Here is a 21,547-nt window from a genome sequence, read left to right as displayed (position 1 = left end):
TGCTGAAACAGTTTTCTATCCACTTTAAATACTTCACATCCGATGACAACCCCAGCTTCTCGCCAGGGTGTTGGCCTGATGATATACTATTAAACTCTTCAGAGCTGTGACTACTGTGGGTAGGACCTTATGTCTTATTTTGGCTCCACTTAATGGGGTTAAATGTAACTCCATTTTTTCTTAAATGTAAAATTTGTGCCCCTAAAATGGATGCATACGATCAACTGTGTATTTTGACCTAAAGATCAAATATTTCAGAATTTCCTCTTCCTGTAACATAAACTATACCAAACACAAATGTAAACAAATTATTTTCCAACTCTAATGGCTTTAAGAAGTAGGGAATAAGTAGTAAGAAGTTAAGAAATCACTTCAAGTTAATTACTGAATTCAGAGACTGAATAAAGACAGGACAGAGATAATTTGGACCCTTAAACATAAACCAACTCTTGTACGACTCCCCATCATCTGTCTAATCAGGATCTCCAAATTTTTTACCATGCAGCATGTATTAGTTTCCTAGGGCTGCTGTAACATAGTATGAAAACCTGGGTGATTAGGCAATAGAATATTATGTCTCACAGTATCAGAGACTAGGAGTCTGAGATCAAGCAGTTGGCAGGGTCTGTTCCTTCCCAGGGCTGTGAGGGAAGGATGGGTTCCATGCCTCGCTCCTAGCTTCTGCTGGTTTGCGGGCATTCTTAAAGTTGCTTGGTGTACAGAAGCACCACCCCAATCTCTGCCTTCATCTTCACGTGGTGTTCACCTTTTTACAAGGACACCAGTAATAGTGGATTAGGGGCCCACTCTATTCCGGTATAACCTCATCTTAACAAATTACATCTGCAATGACTCTATTTACAAATAAGGTCACATTTTGAGACACTAGGCGTTAAGAAGACTTCAACATAAAATTTGGGGGGGATACAATTCAACCCATAACGCATCATAATACATGTATATTTATTTATAAATTATTTACATCCAGGACTGCAATAAGAATTGTATACACTGTAACCCCCTACACATGGAAGGAGTACTGTTTTCTTTATGAACCCTAACCGATGACCTCGCACACTCCCTGGATTACACACACCCCATCGGTCTCAGGATACAGTCCAGCTCTTTGGCTTGATACATCCCACCTCCCATGATCTGCCCTCTGCTTACTTCTTCTGCCTTGTCTCCTGTCACCCACAACATATCCAGCCTTCCCAGCAGTCTGAAGTATCTGCAGCTTTTCAACTTTGCTAGGCCCTTTTTCCGTTCAACAACTCTGCACATGCTGTTTCCTGTTTCTGGAGTGCCCTCATTCTCTGTGCTTCCTGTGAACACATGGTGACCTCCCAATCGTTTTCTGAAACTCAGTTCGTGTCATCTCTGGGAAGCCTTCGCGGACTGCTCCATGGGGCATGAGGCACTTTCTCAGTGCAGGGAGCACTGTGTTTATATCTCTATTATTGTAAATGTCTATTTACATATATGTTGGGCTGAATGATATATGACCATTTTTGACCTAAAAAAGATGCAATTTCATGTGGCTCAACTTAATATTTCACTAGAGAACAAGTGTAGTAAGAGGAGGGACTGTATTTTATTCATTTTTTTATATTTCCAGTGACTAAAACAGAGTTCAGCATAAAGTAAGTTTAATATATGCTTCTTGAAATTGAGGAAAGGCTTACTGTAACACCACAAACATTCCACTTTCAGATTTTCCTTTTCAAGAATGGGTTACGAATTGACTCAAGCCCTCCGATAAGAATGATTATTGGTTTAAGCTTCATTGGCTCTATTTAGGTCTACATTATTTAACAGTATTTTTCCTTGCTTTTGCATCTGTATGTGTGGTAAAATCTCTTCAAAAGAGACACTCATTTTTTAAAAATAGAGAAAAAGCAGAAAGAAGCTACTTAAGTAATGCTTTGTAACCAACATCAAACTATTTCACTATTTTACTTTCAAAATATTTTCCTTCTCAAATAAAAAATGTAAGTGATCATAAATAGGAATATAGATAAAAGAGCTAAATAAAGAGATGAACTGTGTAAAATGAACACGGCATTTTAAATTCCACCAATTTTTTAGTAAGAGCAAAGGTAAATCTAATTTCAGAATTTCAAGTTTTTCCTATTATTCAATTTGTAGAAAAGCTGTGATATCTGAAATAGTGCTTAAGTGTTACATGGATAGTTAAAAGGGAAATGGGTCCTGCATGGCATGTAGAAATATTCAGCTAAGTTAGGAAGCAGAACCTGGTGAAGCCTGTGGGCAATTACCAGGAAGTGAAACATGGTTACCTTTTCCACTCTTCCTCATTAAAGCCCTTAAGGTAACAAATGTATTCACTGGCTCTCTGGCATGCCAAGGCAGTCATGAGCAAACACTTCCCACAATCTGGCTCTAGTCCACTTTAGAGACTCCTCTCCTTTTATGGCACTTCACATCCCTCATACTTGAACTACAATGAACTTCTCACAGAGAACACCACACTGAACATGTTTTTATTCCATATCTTTTTCCAAATGCTCTTTCCTCAGCTTCAAGTCCTTTACTATCTTCTTTGGCTATAATCTTTAAAAATTCATCTCAAATATTATCTTCTCTGTGATGCTTTTCCTCATTTCTCCAGCTAGAGTTGATCTGCCTTTTGTATTTTCACTGTATAAAGTTCATGCCACAGAGACAGGATAGGTAGCTTGGGAAAACGACCCCCTCCAGGATACAGCATGAGGCACCTTCCTAGTTACAGTTTCACAAGAAACTGTACACCACACCTGCAGCTAGACAAAAACACAAACCAGTTTTATCTGGCAGGAACAGCATCCCTGACGTGGACCTGACCTTTAGCTAATTTTAATGTCATTGCAATCTTTCTCCCTCCTTCTTCCACCTCCCAACGCCCCCAATCTAGTTCAAGCTGTTGTTTCTCAGTCTAGGTGTATAGGACACAGCTCCCTGGCCCACGCTGGTATTATGAGCCTTGGGCTCTATCCGGCTGAGGTAGTCGGTTGCCGGTTGTCAATGGGACTCTCACAGTAGCTCAGGGCAGCTCACGCTGGCTGCCGGCCACTCACGCTGGCCGCCGGCCACTCATGCTGGCCACCCGCCGCTCCTGGCAGTCCACAGCAGCCTACGGCGGCCCACACCGACCTCCAGCTGCTCACAGCAGCCCAGCTCCAGGGAGAGCTGTTGTTTATAGTCTTAGCTGTAGAAGGCGCAGCTCACTGGCCCATGTGGGAATTGAACCGGTCACCTTGGTGTTAGAAGCATGTTGCTTCAACCACCTGAGCCACCGGCCGGCCCTCATTATAATTTTTTACATTGCGGTTACTGTAGCTCCCATCATGCACCTGACACCATGACAGTTCTGGAGGTACTAAATACATAAGGAAGAAAAATCAGAAGATGGAGGGTCCCACCCAGAGGGAGGACCCAGCTCCTAAAGGAGATAAAAACTCCGGTCAGGACTTCCTCTGGGGTATCTCGACTCCCAACTTCGCCTGCACTTCCTTCTCAATAAACTCCCTGTGCTTTCCTGCATCCATCTAGCTCTTGAATTCTTTCTTGCAAGAAGACAACCTGGCTTCTGCTCAGGGTTGAGTCGACATCGGGACATCCCAAGAGCCTCCAACAACACCACCATTGCATTATTTCAACCATAGTATTATGATTTATCTGTTGAGGTTTATTTTCTCAGTTTATCATCACACTGTACTGGGTACACTACAGATATTCAATACTGTTTGTTGTATGAATAAATGAGTAAAAAATGAAATGACAGTCTGGAATAACAAAGCACCAAAGGAAAACTTGTTTGGAGACAGGAATTGTGACTTCAGAGTAAGGTCTGCTCCATGAGGAAAGGGACCGTGTCTGCCTTGTCTGTTGCTATATTCCTACAATATGTGGGTGCTTAATAAGTACCACTAACTAAATACTTAATGTATGTGAAAAACAAGAAAAGCAGACTCTCTAATAATCACTTGAAGATAAACTGAATAAGGGGATCTATAAATATGTAGTAAGAGAAGTACATCTAGCATAAGTAGTAGTATATAAAGGAATAAAGGAACTGTAGAAAAAAAATAACATCATTGATTAGCAAATATTTTTAGCAAATTTCCTGAACATGTCATTATAAAAATGAAAGATTATCTGGTGAAAGAAGCAATATAAATTGATGTAAATATGATTTATGCTTTCAATTAGTCATAGAGTGGTCATAGACATTAGTCTGTCAATAGAAATAAGTATTAATATAATGATGTCCTTCATATTTGCAAAAAAATCTGTATCATGCCGCTAATGTATTTGTGGGGTTTTTGTTTAATGTCTCCACCTTGGGCATCAGAAATAGTATTTAATCCCCAACCTGAGTTATTTATTCATTTACAAGCACACCACATTGTGAATGCATACCTGTAGTTTATATTGATGCTACATTATTTTAGGCTTGTTTATCCGTGATAATCGCTGAAGCACTTCCCTAGGCATCATCATCAATGATACTTAAGAGAACTATAATACCTCTACACCTATGTATGGACAGTTCACTGTGAAGAACGTCCACATTACTCACACTTCTCACCTAAATCAAGGTGGTAGGCAAGAAGATATACTGGTACTATTTGTAAACTCAGATGGCAAGATTAAGACTTCAGGGCAAACTCCACCCAAATTACAAGAACTTTACAAACTGAAAGCTCATCCTCTTTGCTTGGCTCTTGGACTTGTCCCATCTGGCAAGGCTGGATTTGGCAAAATAGGATCTCAGGTTTTATACCTTGGTAGTTAACATTTCCAGGTACCTAACTTATACCTCCTTTTCTGCCTATTTTACTAAAGATGTAAAACTCCCAGTGACATTATTCTAAAACTTAGTATTTTCCACTTATTGAAATCCAGTGTAGGAATTAAACAGAGAAAAGACTAGGACTCAAATCCTAAGAATAGGAATTATAATGCAAACAAATTTAATCATACATAGCGTGGGTTAGATTTAAAAGTTAACTAAAAAAATTGTTATTTATTTGATGTTTTTTTGTGTGTGTTTCTTTTTTTTTTTTGGCCACTGAATTTTATGTATATTTATTTAATAATCTTCAAAAAATTTTCCAATTACAGTTGACATACATTATTATACTAGTTGCACATGTACAACATAGTGATTAGACATTTATATAACTTACGAAGTGATCACCTCAATAAAACTCACCTGACACCATACATTACAATATTGACTATATTCTCTGCTACACTTTGCATCCCCATGATTATTCTGTAACTACCACTTTGTACTTCTTATCCTTTCTCATTTTTCACTCATTTTCCCAATCCCCCTCATCTGGCAACCATCAAAATGTTCTCTGTATCTATGAATTTGTTTGTTTTGTTTATTTTGTTCTTTAGATTCCACATATAAGTGAAATTATATGGCATTTGTCTATTTCTGTCTGACTTACTCCACTCAGCACCATACCCTCCAGGTCCATTCATGTCGTTGTTGATGGCAATATTTCATTCTTTTTTATGGCTTGAGTAATATTCCATTATATATATGTACCAGCTCTTCTTTATCCATTCATCCATTGGACACTTAAGTTGCCTCCATATTTTGGCTATTGTAAATAATGCTGCAATGAACATATGGATGCACATGTCCCTTTGAAGTATTGTTTTGTGTGTTTTTTTTTTTTTTTTGATAAATACCCATAAGTGGAATTACTGGGTCTTTTGTCTCTTGTTATAGCCTTTGTTTTAAAATTTATTTTGTAGGGTATAAGTATTGCTACTCAAGCTTTTTTCTTTATTTCCATTTTCAATGAATTATCTTTTTCCATTCCTTTACTTTCAGTCCGTGTGTCTTTCAATGTGAAGTGAGTCTCTTGTGGTTGGGTGGTGCTCTGCTGTGGTCTGAAGCTGGCTACTGGGTTTATTCATTCTGGGGCCCTTTTGAGGGGCTCTGTTGCAGGCCAAAGTCAGCCGCTGCATGAACCCTGCCAGGGGACACTTGTTATGAGCTACAAAGTGATCTTCAAATGTTTGCTACTTGTGCTAGGCTTGGAGGTGCCTGAGAGAGGCTGGTAGGAGGCGTGGCGACTTGGAATGGGCTGGTCCCACACTCACATGTGGCAGTTATAAAATCAGAAGTAATATCTTGAGTAATACTCCTGCAGAGCAAGGGGTCCCAGCCCCACACCAGGCTCCCCAGCCCAGGGTTCTAATGCCGGGAAAAGAAGTCCCCACACATTCTGCAAATTGAAGCCAGCTGCCACTAGTGCTGGGCTTGATGCTGCTCACTAAGAGCTACAAGGCATGCTGAGCCCGGATGCTGCTTATTTGGTGTTTGTGAACTTTTGAGAGATTTTAGGAATGTCTGCATTCCTAAATGCAGCCAAGACAGGCCATTAGTATGTAAAAGCCACTGAAAGCGGCTTGGTGGACCTGCAAATTGGGTGGTGGGGTCTCAAGGAATCGCCAGGGTGGGGCAAATGGTGTTACCCAGGTTGATGGAGACTCAGATATGGCTCCAACCTTTGTCTGCATGCTGGGTGAGGAGAGAGCTCAACAAAAAAACAATGGATTATGCCAGCACTTCTGTCTAGGAGAAAGCTGCCCCTCCAGCTCTTGCCCTAAGGCCAGAAAATCTAGTTCCTCCTTGTCCCTGGTGTCCTGCGAGCTGTCCCTGGTGTCCTGCGAGCTGCTGCCCCAGCACTAGAGCTCAGAGGGAGTGAGTCATTGGCAACTAATTCTGTGCGAGGGCCCTTGAAGAGGAGCACCTAGGACTCCAACAGCCCTCCATCTCATTCAGCCACAATCTCTACTGGTTTTCAAGCCAGAAGTTGTGGAGACTTCTCTTCCTGGCACTGGAACTATGGGCTGGGGAGCTGGGTGTGGGTCTGGGACACCTTGCTTCTCAGAGGGGACCTCAGCTCCCAAGATATCCCTCCCAATTTTTTAACTGCCACAGGAGTGTGGGACCAGCCCATTCCAAGTCTCTGCCCTGCTACCAGTCTCAATGTGGCTTCTTCTGTATATCCTAGTTATAGGATTTCTGTTCAGCTAGATTTCAGGTGATTCTCAATGATGGTTCTTGTGTAGTTTAGTTGTAATTTTGTCACGAGAGGAGGTGAGCATAGTGTTTACCTACTAGTCAGCACAGGAATCTGAGGCAAGATACATGTTACCTCATGGCATTGTACAGAAATTATACAAACAAGCTTTTTTCAAAGTAGAATCTGTGAAACTAAAATAATGAAATAACTTTGTGACATTCACCTTTGTAATTTCTTCTCTCTACTAACATGTACAGTACTTGCACAAAACTATACATGTCACTAGACTGTGAGTCATTCCCCCCTTGGAGTCTGTTAGACTTGCTTCAGACTTTCTCTGGGCAACTGAATTATGAAGTGTCTCTAGAAATTCAAGCCACTGTTTATATAGGTCTATCTGTCCCTACCCTCTCCCTCTCTCACTCCTTCCCTTAGAAATAAACCTGGCCTATTCTTTTCTGTGAGATAAAAGAAATTGTGTCTACAAGCACTGAGAAACACTGCATCTTTTTTGAATGTATTTTCTGAATATAACAATTTATTAATTGAAACTTCTAAAAGTGGCTGATGAAAGTTTGGATTTAAAATTCTTTTGCTTCCTTTTGTCAGATAGGATGTATTAGAAAAGAAAACTGGTTTAGAGTCAGAATGAACATGAAATTTCAGCTCAGTTTTGAAAAAAAATCTTTGAATACTTTGTTCAAAGCATGGGATGAAGTGAAATATCCATAAATATGAGGCTTATATGAGGGACTCAGTAAACATTATCCTCTTACCCACAGTGACGGTCTGATAGTATGGCTGAAAGTATGAGGAGAGAACAGTTGTTCTGGAAGTGATGTCTTTCTATTCAAGAAGAAAGTGAAGGATAAATGGTAAAGGAAATTCACAAATTGGGTACAGGGTCTGTGTTTCAATCTAGACATTCTCTGAGTTTATCTTTTTTGTTTTTCAACTTTTACCACACTGAGGTTATATTATACTTTACTCTCTACCCACCAGTTTTTTTGTTGTTGTTGTTTGTTTTTTTTTAAAGATTTTATTGGGGAAGGTGAACACGACTTTTTTGGGGAACAGTGTGTACTTCTGGGACTTTTCCAAATCAAGTTGTTGTCCTTTCAATCTTAGTTGTGGAGGGTGCAGCTCAGCTCCAGGTCCAGTTGCCATTGTTAGTTGCAGGGGGCGCAGCCCACCATCCCTTGCGGGAGTCGACCGGCAACCTTGTGGTTGAGAGGACACGCTCCAACCAAGTGAGCCATCCGGGAGCTCAGCGGCAGCTCAGCTCAAGGTGCCGTGTTCAATTTTAGTTGTGGGGGGTGCAGCCGACCATTCCTTGTGGGAGTCGAGGAGTCAAACCGGCAACCTTGTAGTTGAGAGCCCGTGCTCCAACCACCTGAGCCATCTGGTACTGGCCCATGTGGGAATCGAACCAGCAGCCTTCAGCATTAGGAGCACGGAGCTCCAACCACCTGAGCCACCGGGCCGGCCCTACCCACCAGTTCTTAACTAAAATAGTTTCCTCTTCCCAGAGAACTGACTAGAATTACAAAACATATGCTTTTTTAAAAAAAGAGATTTATAACATTGAATAAGGCTGTCATCACACATTTTATAGGCTTCCTATCCCTTTCTTAAAATAAGTATCAAAATGGTCTGATGTCCTTCCATATAAAAATTCTGGCAGAAAAATTAACCCAAAAAGAGACATTTATGGATGGCTTTTATTTACTCTGTTTGGTCCTTTTTACTTTTTCTACCTTCTTTCTGCTTTGTGGTTGCTAATAGCTCTCCAATGAAGCCTTGAAACAATGGCTGCTCCCCTTACCTACAATTTTTAACTTCACTTTCACCTAGTTTGCTCTCCTTCCCCTATAATTGAGTACATCCTCAAACTAGAAAGAAGACTGTGGTTGAGCAAGTGATTAGGACACATTTGTTGTAAAACAACATTATTGGTTAAGAGGTGAGAATTCAACTCATCTGAAATGTTGAAGAAAAATAGAAGTCAAAAGCTTTCAATCTTGGTAATTTTTGCCCTTTGTTTTTCTCCCTTATCCAAGTTCTTGGTAGGAGAGAAAGGGGGAAGAGCAGACAGGTTAAGTGCCCCCTTCCGCCCATAAAGGAGCTGTCCTGAAAGCCTCAGGTAAAGAATTCCATGATGTCATCGCCAGCCCTAACAGTTAGGGAGGGTGGGAAGTCTACTTTTTTGTTTTTCTAGGTGGGCACATTACACCCTGAATGAAATGAAGGTTCGGGTAGAAGGAAAGAAGGGGGTAACAGGGACTAGCCATCTCTGCCACAGACATGTTGAGTTTGAGGTGCTTTTTTCCAGAGCAGTCAGGTTTAGAGATGTACATTGGGGAGCTGTTACTATAAAAATAATTTATTGAAGTTATGGGCATGTTTGAAATTGGCTAGGAAAAAGAATAACATGAGGGAATAAAGGCCCTTGAATTGAAACTCGAGGGCCTCTACTATTTAATAATGTCTGAGAAGAGAAGCCTGAAAAATATGAGAAGGAGCTGATATGACGAGTCTGAATGTTTTTGAGATGGCCACGCAAACTGACACTGGCAGTTGAATGTAACAGAAAATTCTCTCCCAGTGTCCCTACATTCATCCTTTATTTTTTAAAAAAGAAAAAAACCAAGATAATTTATTTTAAATACCATATGGCTAAACAAGTGCTATTTGAGTATTTTAATATTTTCCTCATAACCTGATCTCATAATTGCCTTTTATTATTTAACCAGAGTTACTTTAATTATTTCTGTATGCAACACCTGTAGAACATGTAGTTATGTCCCAACCCTCAGATAGATTCTTGTCTACTTCCTAAATTTATAGTCAGGGTGAGGGAAAGGATTTACATAATCATACAGAGCTCAGTATTGGTGGATGCCAGAGACGTTAATGATGAATCTACGGTTCATTGGGTTCTCTTCTCATATATGTATACATGTATTTCAAATTTGATAGGTATCTTATTTGTCTGAAAGGGCAATAATATGTTATGTCACTTAATAAAGTTTCTCTTCTATAGTTAATGCCAGTAGTTCTGTTAACAGGTTAGGTGTGGATGAATGTAATGTTGGTTGATAGGCTTTTTTACTTCAACAGTACAACAGAAGGTTTTCAGATAAATACAAAGAGACTAGCCTTAGCTAATGTGTTTTATTCTAGTTAGTAGAGTTCTTTTTGAAGTTTATTCAGAGTTGCTTAACTCCAAAGTTCTGAAGACAGCTGTCAAAGAATGAAAATTGACGCCCTTACTTCTGTCACTACTTTATCTGTTATCCAGATAGAGCTTGCTTCCTAAAGGGCCGGATGATGTCGGTGTTTTCCTCACAGCCCTCATTATCCCTATATGAGGCATAATACGCCCTAAAATCTCATGCTATAAACTTGGTGTTATTTCACCTATTCGGATCAGCATCTAGAGCTTTCTGCTTCTTTGGAAAAGAGTTATAGAAAGGCTTTCTGAGTTGTATGAAGTTTCAAAGTATCAATAACTGATACATTAAGTGAAACGAATACATTAAGAAATGGTCACTATGACAGAAACATACATGTAGGTATAACTTGACTCATCAGAAAGCTAAAATTTTGACTTTTTTGTGGATGTACCTTGGCATTACTATTGAAGTATTCTATCAGTTTCTGGTGAAAACAATTAAATTGGCTAATCAGAATTCAGGCTGAGTGATTGATTGATCCCTTCAATAAATGTTTGGTGAGTGTTTAATGTGTACAAGGTATTTTGCTAGATTCTAGAGACACATTGGTGAATACGAGTGAATAAGAAAGATGGTCTCTGTCCCCATGGAGCTTACGGTTTACTAAGGGAGATAGACGATTACAAGTAAAAACAAATAACTGTAAAATAATTACAAACTGTGATAAGTGTTCTGAAGGAAAGAGGATGCTGTGACAGAAAATAATGAAAAGAGAGCCATCCTAAGTTGAACAGTCAAGGGAGGTCTTTAATGACATCTACAAGAAGAGAGCACTGGGGGTGGAAGGGAGGAAGCGTTCCAGGTGGGGAAACAGCCTGGGCAAAGGGTCTGAGGAAAGAATGGGCGTGATTAAGGGACAGAGAGAAAGCTAGTGTGGCTGCTGCAGCCTAAGCAAAGAGGAGTGTGGCATGAGACGTTCAACTACCTTTTCACATGGTATAAAGGTAGAAACCAAATCCTAGAGCCAGAGTCGGCAAACTATGTTTTCTAGGCCAAATCTATCCTGCCTCCTGTATTTTTATAATGTTTTACTGAAACACAGCCATACTCTTTCATTTCTAATATCATCTATGGCTGCTTTTTTGCTATAAGCAGTTGTTGCTACAGAGACCATGTGATCTGCAAAGCCTAAAATATTTACTATTTGGCTTTTTACAGAACAAGTTTGCTGGACCCTGTGCTAGGTGTGGACTAAATTAGAACTGCCACGATGAAAGTTGAAAGTCAAGCTTTAGGAAAACACAGAACTACGCTTTCTTTACAACTGGCTAGTGATGATTCAAATGAGAAAGAAACACAAAGGTGAGAAGGTCAGCGTAGTAGAGGCAGGACTCATGTCCACGCCAAGCCCATAGACCAGAGGTGTCCAAACTGCGGCCCGTGGGCCAACTGTGGCCCGCGATCCATTTTTAATTGGCCCGCAGCAAATTCCAACAATATATTTAGTTTACTTAAATAAACCAGGTGAGGCAATACATACTTCACCTCGAGTGAGTGGCCTGGCTGTTTGTGTATTTTACTGAATAAGGCCCTTGGTGAAAAACGTTGAAAAAAGTTTGGAGACCCCTGCCATAGACCAACATTACATCCATCCACACCTAACCTGTTAAAAGAACTACTGGAATTAACTATAGAAAAGAAAACTTATTAAGTGGCATAACATTACATTATTGTCCTTGCTATTGACAAGTAAGATTCCTACCAAGGAATCTTAACTCTAAGGTTAATTCGGGGTTTCATAAAGCAAAGGACCCTTTATCCAAGGATCAACGGATCAACGCCAGATGATAGGACACCTGCAGAGTGCAAACGCAGTTTGGCTCAGGAATATTAGAGGAGATCATGTACAGAAAAACCACATTCTAAGAGGAACTGAGGACAGTTCTGAACACTGCTAACAGAGGATAGTTCTGAACACACATTGATTACGGCTGGAAGTTGAAGTATATTTGCTTAGCATCTGTCCCAGCAATTGACAAAAGTAGGGCTTGGATTAGCAAGCAAACAAAACTCTCAAAGCTACCTTAACCAAACTAAGCCACACATTTCTAGATCAGAAGTCAGACTGGGTTATCCGACCCACAGATGTTTCATTTGACTTGCAGAGTTCCCTAGGAAACTTCTTATTTAAAAAATCTAGATAGTTAGCAAGTAGGCCCACTTCATTTCCATATGGGAACAATAAGCGAGAACTGAGAAGCAAATGTGCCTTGTAGATAAGGCATATTAATATATTCCCAGTTTTCCACAGTTCTCGCTACTTCCTATTACATTACATTCAGCCTGCCTTATTATTATTAGTTTTTAACCTACCAACACCATTTGGCATTTAAGTTTGGAACTTCTGGTCCTCATCTCAAAAACATCACAAACCTGCACGCTACATATACTTCTTTTCAACATGTATTTATTAAGCACTGACCATATCCCAGATACTATGCATATATAAATAATGCATGATACCTGCCCTTGGGAAACCCATGGGCCAGAAGCAGAGACCAGTGTGTTCAATGATCCAAGGCAGAATGATGATGGTGCAAGGAAAGATCAGCTCTGACCTGGCAGTTCGGGGAGCATGGTACTAGGGCGACGCTTGAACCACATCTTGAAGGGTAAGTATAACTTTATTAGGGCATTCCAGGCAGAAGAAACAGAATGGCCAGAGGGACAGGGAATGCAACTGTTTTGGCAATTACACATGATTCAGAGTAGATGAAACAGAGGGAAGCTGTAGGAGCGTGAGCGAGATTGGAGAGCTGGGGTTATATCAGCATGGCTAGTGTCTACGCTAAAAGATATGACTTTTATTCCATCTGGGAAAGGGAATTACTGAAGGGACTGAAGCATAACAAGGTCAGTATTTTAGAACTATAATTTGGTAATTTAAATTACCAGAGGGTAATTTAAGAAGGTGGAACACTAGAGGCAGACAGACCTAGTTAGGAAGGAAATCATTGACAAAATCCAACTGACTGGAGGAGGCCTGAAGGCATGAAGCAGCAGTGGGAATGGAGAAGAGAAACTGCCCAGAGAGAGTGACTCTGGAGCGTGAATGGAAAAAGAAGCCAGAGTCCCAGGTTTGCAGCTTGAATGCTAAGGTATCGATAAGGAACGCAGGAGAGTGACACACGGGAGGATGGGATGGGGGCTGTGAAGTCTGAGGCATCTGTGAGCACACAGGTGATGACGTCCACTTGGTATCTGGATAAGTCAGGAGTCAGGCAGAAGGTCAAGGCAGGAGACTTGGGAATTGTCAGCATTTATATGTCAGAACACTGTGATGCATAATTTCACATACAAGTGTGCAAATGAGATAATGAGCGATGACATATCCCTAATAATCCCAACACTTAAAAGGGAGTTAGGATGTAAAAGAGCAGGTACAGGTAACGACCTGAGGTTGGGGGTTAGCAGTATAGAGATGAAGAGAATTAGTGTGAAGAATTGAGGTGCTGGCAAATGTTTTGTACAAATTAGGTAACACAGGTTCCAGGTTGGATAGGGAAAAAATAGAAAGCATAAATTAGTGTAGGGTTTCCACATTTATTAGGGAAATGAAAAAGGGTCATCCAGTTACATTTGAATTTCAGATAAAATACTTTTTTCAGTATAAATATGTCCCAAATATTACGTGGGTATACTCATATTAAATGTCTTTTCCTTGTTAATCTGAAATTCAAATATAACTGAGTATCTTGTATTTTATCTGACAATCACAATTAGGTGAAAAAGAAAGACCTAGAGTCTGGGAAGTCTCCTGAGGTCAAAACTCCATGGCTTCGAGGAGTGATAAAGCTGAATATTCAAACACTGCAGTTTAGGATTTCAGGGATGGAAGGGTGATGAAAAAGATGAAGGAAGGTCCATTGAAGTTTGTGGCTGAAAGAGAATGGAAAGGCAGGTCCAAGAGAAACACTGAGGCAAGAATATTGGATGGGTAATTAGCATGGACACTGAGGTCAGTTAAAATGATGGCTGGAGGGCAGAGGGAATAAACATGAGCCAAGTATCAAAGGAAGGAATCTAGTCTTTTATAGGGAAGAGAAGCTAGGCTTATGCTGAGATCCAAAGGATGTGATGTCTCACAGGCACCTCATGTTCATCATGTCCAAGGTCAAAGCGTATCCCAAACTTGTCACTCTTCCGGTGTTTCCTAGCTCAGTGAGGTACCACCGTTCACCAAGTGATGCAGGTTAGAAATATAGGAGGTATTTATATCTGCCTCTATCATGTCCAAACTATCACATAAGTATCCGGTAAAGAGAAAAGCATTCCAGGCCAAGGGAACAACATATACAATATTCATATGTTGAAAGATAGCATGGTGCATTATGGTAAAGACCTTTACCCTTGATAATAGAAGAGGAAGGGGCTAGATCATGATGGGTCTTGGAGGTCATACTAAATATTTCGTTCTTGGGGCTGGTCTGGTGGCTCAGGCGGTTAGAGCTCCGTGCTCCTAACTCTAAAGGCTGCTGGTTCGATTCCCACATGGGCCAGTGGGCTCTCAACCATAAGGTTGCCAGTTCAATTCCTGGAGTCCCGCAAGGGACGGTGGGCAGCGCCCCCTGCAACTAACAACGGCAACTGGACCTGGAGCTGAGCTGCGCCCTCCACAACTGACTTGGAAAAAAGTCCTGGAAGTACACACTGTTCCCAATAAAGTCCTGTTCCCCTTCCCCAATAAAAAATCTTGAAAAATAAAAAAGATTTTGTTCTTTATCCTGAGCAATGGAAGCCATTGACAGGTCTGAAGCAAGTAAAGTAACATGATCAGACATAAATTTTGAAAACAGCATTCTGGGTAGAATGGAGAACAGATTTGAGAAAAGTAGAATATAAGGAAACAAGAAAAAAAGGCTAGTGTAGTCATTCAGGTGAGTGAGAGGAACTGGTACTTGGAATCGGGTCCCAACAGTAGACATGGAAGGAAGTGGACGGTTTTAGTGCTAGTAGAGATGGAGCCAGTAGGAATTGGAGATACTGGTGGGAATTCTCTCCTAGTTCAATGTTGTTAGGAATGATCTAGTTGAAAGGCATGGGGGAGAAAACAGATAATTGAGTGTTTTATAACCGTGCTGCCCTTAGGCCTGGGTAAGGACCCTCCTTCTGCTGCAAATGGTCAAGAGCCTGCACTCATCTTTAGACTGGCTAGACCTCAGGGCAGACCCAGTTGCTGATTACCCATCACTATTTGCAGGGGTTGAAGGGAATGGACATAAGCTTGGACATGTCAAGTGCATACGTGCATGGCCCCTTTTGGTGTGAAGTGTGAAAAGTTGGGAATGGGAAGGGAATGGGGTCAGTCAGACAACTCTAGAAGTCTGATAATTTGAAATGTAAACCTGGCCTTCCAAATTATTATGTAAGTGACTTACCAAAGTAGTAGAGTAGAATGTATTTTTTATCATCTTGATTTATGACTTAAATATTTATAGATACATGGTATATGAGCCTCCATAGCCACATTCTTGCTCACGCTCTGCAAATTTAGAATCAAGCCTGATAAAAGAGTGTGTAATAGTATAAAACAGTATAGTGCAAAGAGTAACAAATTCATGTCAGTGAGAATTTAGCTGGGCCCTTATGTACTCAGATTTTCCAGACATCTGTGTGGGAGATGAGAGAATAAGTGGCACGAGTTTCTAGGCACTACATTAACATATATAAGAAGCATTTTTCTGTATCTGGGGGGTCCACAATTAAGAAGCTATTTTAATTCTTTTTAAATTAAATTTATTGGGGTGACAGTGATCAGTAAAATTACATAGGTTTCAAGTGTACATTTCTATGATTCATCAACAAGCTATTTTAATTTTAATGGTTTCAGCGTGATTTTGAAAAGCTTCTTGAATACAGAAGGCAGAAGTTTAAAGTATGGAAGGGAGCTTAATGATCACATAATCAAATTTACTCACTTAACAAATAAAACAGGTTCTGACAGATGAAGCACCCTGACAGAGGTCACAAAGCTTGTTAGTAGCAGATGATTTCTAGCCCTATCCTCTCTGTCTACTCTTACACCAATGCTACTTTTCACGAAGACATCTGTTGCCAGTCAAATCCAACTACAGTTTTCACTTGCTGGAAGTAAATACTTTCATTACTTTAAAATTTTGAGGCACCTAAAACAAACCAAAACAAAAAACAAGTCCATAAACCAACATTAAACCTTGACTCCAAAATATTCTTAAAAAACGCCCAAAAAACAATTAAAAAAAGGGGTAGGGGACAAAATGCAACTTCATGAGATCACAAATAAGTATTGGCAATCCTCGAAAGATACAGGCAATTTAGGGCTCCTTTAAGGACTCAAAATATCATCCAACTGGTCACCTGATCTATTTTTATTTTTACGTCTATTCCTTTCACTTTTTGATCTCATGTGAGACTTTAGAGTTAAATTAAAATCGTGCTCCTGGCTTTGGCTGCAACCATATTACTGTAACCCAGCTCCCCAAATTCCTTATCTTCTAAGCTAGAAATCAAAGCACACGCTTACAAAACATCCAACACTCAGGTTGCTAACTAAAGGCTTTAAACTACAGACACTTAAAAAATCCTTGCTTTGCAAACATCTATAAATATCGCTAACAGATTTTAGTTGGAGAGTCTGAGTTATAATTATAATAAAATTAAAATCTTTAACGGTCGAATCACAAAAGTTAAAAAAAAAATTCTCCAGGGCGACTCTTACCTTCAAGCTCAGAAGTAATCCGCAAGTTCTAGGTTTGCAGGAAGTTATCTCCCTTCAAGTATTAACAGTTGATGATTTCAGCAACAGTAACAAATCTTGTGAAAACACCAAGCGATGGTTTTAGCTCCTCCCATTAATCGACTACTGCCAAGAAGGAAAGACATAATTCCCGGCAAAATTTTCTCCTCTTAGCTGAGAATCTGCGAAACTCGGCTTTCTGGGAGTGAAGAAGCAGAAAGAGACCAAAGGGACCCAAGAGAAAAATGAGAGAGTGATACAAGACACAGTCATCGAGGCGGACACGAGAGCAACCTGAGCCGGGGAAGACTCTGGGGTCCGGAGTGGGTGTTCTTTCCGGACAATCACCGGCCACCAGAGTTCACGTTGGCGACAATTGGAAGACCCGCCCCTTGCAGCTCTCCCGGCCACTAGCCGCGCCCCGCGGAGCTGTGACCTCCAAAGCGGGTCCCTTGGCGATTCCGCCTCTTCGGCGCGACATTCGCACCTTTGATTGGCTTCTAGGGGGATCCCTCAACGTGGCTGGTCCAATGGAAAGCCCGGCCGGTGGCCCGGACGCTCCACCCCTCCCCCGCCCCTCGCGGAGGGCCCGCCCCTGCCTCGCGCCCGGGAGCGGAGGAGAGTAAATACAACAGGAGCGCAAAATGGCGGAACCGCCGGGCTCAGCGCACAGCGCTGCTGTCGCCGCCGCTGCCGTCTCGGAGAAAGAACCGTTTGGCAAGGTGCAGCCCGCCTCCCGGGACCCGATGGGTCCTCTGTCTGCCAAGAAGGTGCGGACTGAGGAGAAGAAGGCGCCGCGGAGACTCAACGGAGAAGGGGGCAGCGGCGGGAACAGCAGGCAGCTGCAGCCGCCCGCGGCACCTTCGCCTCAGAGCTATGGCAGCCCCGCGTCCTGGAGCTTCGCCGCTCTGTCTGCGGCCCCCGCCCCTTCTGCTCGCAGCAGTTTCTCTTTCTCCGCTGGCACGGCCGTCCCCTGCTCAGCCTCCGCTTCCTCCTCGCAGCCCGTGCAGCGCAAACTGCTGGTCCCTCCTACGCTGCTGCACGCCCAGCCTCACCACCTCCTGCTGCCGGCCGCCGCCGCCCCGGCCAGCGCCAAGCCGCGCAGACCCAAGGAGAAGCGGGAGAAGGAAAGGAGGAGGCACGGCGTCGGCGGGGTGGGCGAGGCCGGCGGGGCAGCCCGCGAGGAGAACGGGGACGTGAAGCCGCCGTCGCGAGGTGAGTGCCGGCGCCCGGAGGGGGGAGGGACGGCGCCCGGGCCCCCGCCGGCCGCTCGCGCGCGCGGGGCCGGGCGGGAGGCGCGCGGGGGCCGGGCGGGAGGCGCGCGGGGGCCGGGCGGGAGGCGCGCGGGGGCCGCGTGCGCCAGCCTGCAGGGGGCGGGGAGCGTCCGGTTCTGTGCGGGCGCGTTCGCAGTCCCCGTGGGTCCAGGAAATGGAGCCCGTAATTTCGGTCGCGGCGCGGGGCACGGCCGAAACTCTGTATTTTCTGTATCGTTTCTGTCTGCTAGTGAATGCGCTGCAGGGTTTGTAGAATTCCGCCTAGAGGACCCGCCTGAGTGATTTTGGCTACGGAGGGACGCGGGGGGGTTTGGTCTTGGAAAAGACGCTTGCTCAGTAGACCTTCTAGACTTAATCATGGAATTCCTATTTGTGACAAGCTCTAGCGCCAGAAAAGCCTGTCAAAAAAGGGGTGTGGAGAGCCGTGGCGCCGGCTGGAAGCTCCTAGAGGCCTGAGCTTGCATCCCTATTAGGGAAATGAGGCAGCGTGCGGGCCGAAGTGGGCTATTTCATAAGGTACCCCTCCCTCCTTTCCGCTCCGTCGTCTTAAGTGTCTTGAGTGGTCCTGTTTGAAATACCACCCTTCAGAAAGAATTTTTCAGCCATATTCTTTTTTTTTTTTCCCTGCAGCAAACGATAAAATCTGGAAGCGTTGACATGTTTTGGCCAGATCGAGTAGCTGCAAAATGTTTTAGCATCAGAAAAAGGCAAATTCTTAAGCGTCCTTTGCAGACACAGTTAGACAGTTTTAAAATGTAAGCTAGTCATATGATTTTCAGAAAGCGTTTCTTTAAAATATACGTATAGTTCTACCTGTTTAGCTATTGATACGCAAAGATCTGACAGTGGTACAACATAGAGACTGGTTGAAAATTAGGTCTCTGTGTGATCAGAAGCTTAAAGCACATCATGATCTTTACTATAAATACACATTGATACACAGTATTGTCAACGTGTTTTTGTTTTTAAAGGAAAAATGAAACCTCAAGTGGTTTTAGCATTGCTGAACTAATGGTAGCTTAGATCATGAAAAACGCTCTGTATATTTGAATTAGAATATATTTTCACAGTTTTCAAAACCACCCTACATGAGTGTGTAGCAACAGTTACATACTCATTGATGTTTTGCCTCTAGCAAAGCTTTGACATCTAAGTATAGCCATCAGGTACTTGGGCACAAGGTAAAAAAATCTCTCAGCTTTGGAGAGTGATGCTTCTGGGAAAGTGGTTTTGAGGATGGAATTTATACTACTGTTAGTCTGGAATTTAGGAGGTTAGTATTTTGATTTAATGGTAACATTTAAAAGTTATAATGCCTGGAAGTCTGCATTTGCTGCTCGATATCAGCCTTATTTGTGATGTGTAAACAGTATATTTGCTTTTCTAATTCTCTGAATGAGGAAGTGAACATAAGTGTAACATTGTCAGTGTATTGGAATGGCTGAAAATAAATATTCTTCAACAATTCTGACGTAAAATATGGAGCACATAAATGGCCTTTAAAGTGAAATGGCTGTTAAAGAAAAAATTTTCTAGTCTTTTAAATTACATTTAGAATCCTCCTTTTGAAGTCTACTGCTTGAATTATTAAGCCTGAATATAAGCAGTGAAAGCTTTACATTAAGATGTGGGGAAGATGATTTTCCATGACCTATTAAGGTCTTTTTTAGTGACTAGGTATTAATATTTGTAAGATTTTCATTTTTTGACAAAAATGTTGCTATTTTATTAAGAAAAAGCTAAAAATCAAAGAGAAGGTTTGCTTTTCAGTGTCTTGATGGTAAATTTAATGGTAAAAATCTTTCCCTCTTAATTTAGGAAGTACCCATATCCTTCCAAAATTCAGGTTTAACTGAATTGAGGTTCTGTTTTAATCAATTAAGGAGATTCTTAAGCATCAGTGGTATTAAAATAAAATAGCAAAATCACATAGATGATTCAATATAGATATAATTGCAAATATAAAAGTCCTAATTTGTAGTACAGTTCTTGGAACTTTTTGTAAAAATCTTAGTAAGTGGATAATAACCAAGTTGTTTTAGGTATACATACCCCTCTTTTTAGTGTTGCTCTCAGTTGGATAGTTCATAGGATAGCGCCTGGGACAGCTCAGTGACCCCCGCACTTATTTCGTAGTTCATTGATTGAACAATCTGAATCAGAATCAGAAGTTAGATATAAAGGCATCTAAGCAAGGAAGATCCTTCAAAAAACAAAAAAGAATTCCAAAAGATCTAGCCTCCCAACTCCATTAAGCAATTAAGCTCCTCTATTTATTTGTAGTAAGTTTTTTAAAAAAAGTCTTTAGTAAGAATTGCTAAATTTTTGCATTGGCTACCATTGTTACACAAATTATTTATATTACATGGAAGTGTATATGAAAGGGCTTGGCAGGTCACTGAGTAAATGTTGAGTCAGAAGCATGATAATTTGTTTTTTTATCCCTATAACAAATTAAAAGTAGATTTGAAAGTTAAGAATGATGAACAACAGAATTATAAAAGCGTACCCGTCTAGGTCCTTTGTATATGGGCTGATGCCTTACACACCTAAAACCTCTGAGGCCATCTAGTCATAGTGCTGTAGCTGACTTGTGTGATAGCCTGAGTCATCAAGTAAAATGTATTTCTTATAAAAAGAAAGTGTGCAAAACATTTTTGATTTTTAAAACTAGAAAATGACCAGACTTTGGTGCTTACAGAGGTAATGTACTGAACAGTTCACAGCCCATTTTCTTGTAGGATTGAATAAATTCCTGAAGTGTGGAAGGTAAAGTGGGACATGTACTGAAGGTATCCAACATTTAGAGTTACGTTATAACAACAACAGAACATACATTTCATTAGAGAGCAAAATGCTTTAACTGATACTTGTAACCAATACAACTTTCATAGATCTAATTTTCCTTAGTGTTTTTGCTCTGCATTTAACTTTTTTCTCCTTAGAATTGACCCTGTGATGTATCCCAAAACAAAACCAGAAGATTTCACTGAATTTTTGCCTTGAAAGTGTAGTTACAGAATTTAATGAAAATAGAGGCTTTTCTTAGAAATGAATAATTAGAGGTATATAATTATTAGTAATTTTAAAGGGTTACATGTTCAAAGATTTTCAAACTAGACTTTCCCCCATCTTTCTAATATTATTTCACAATTTTAGGTTAAATTTCTATTTAGTGTTCATCATTATAACCAAATATTTGTCACTGTTGGGATAGTTTACTATGATTTCATTCTCATGTGTAATCTTTTATTTTCCATACCT

At 41.2% G+C, this 21,547-nt stretch overlaps 1 protein-coding gene across 1 annotated transcript in view; it reads left to right on the top strand.

Annotated features, from left to right (window-relative positions):
- The first annotated feature begins 17,140 nt into the window (after positions 1 to 17,140).
- Positions 17,141 to 21,547, top strand: part of RSBN1L (round spermatid basic protein 1 like) — a 65,052-nt gene continuing 60,645 nt past the window's right edge. The window contains exon 1 of the mRNA XM_081080115.1: positions 17,141 to 18,224. Within this exon, the coding sequence (XP_080936241.1) occupies positions 17,654 to 18,224 (571 nt within the window). The 5' untranslated portion in view covers positions 17,141 to 17,653. The remainder of the gene's footprint in view (positions 18,225 to 21,547) is intronic.

The sequence above is a fragment of the Rhinolophus hipposideros genome (genome assembly GCF_964194185.1).
Source record: "Rhinolophus hipposideros genome assembly, chromosome: 18".
Taxonomy (NCBI): Eukaryota; Metazoa; Chordata; class Mammalia; order Chiroptera; family Rhinolophidae; genus Rhinolophus; species Rhinolophus hipposideros.
This window is presented reverse-complemented; position numbering and strand designations above follow the sequence as displayed.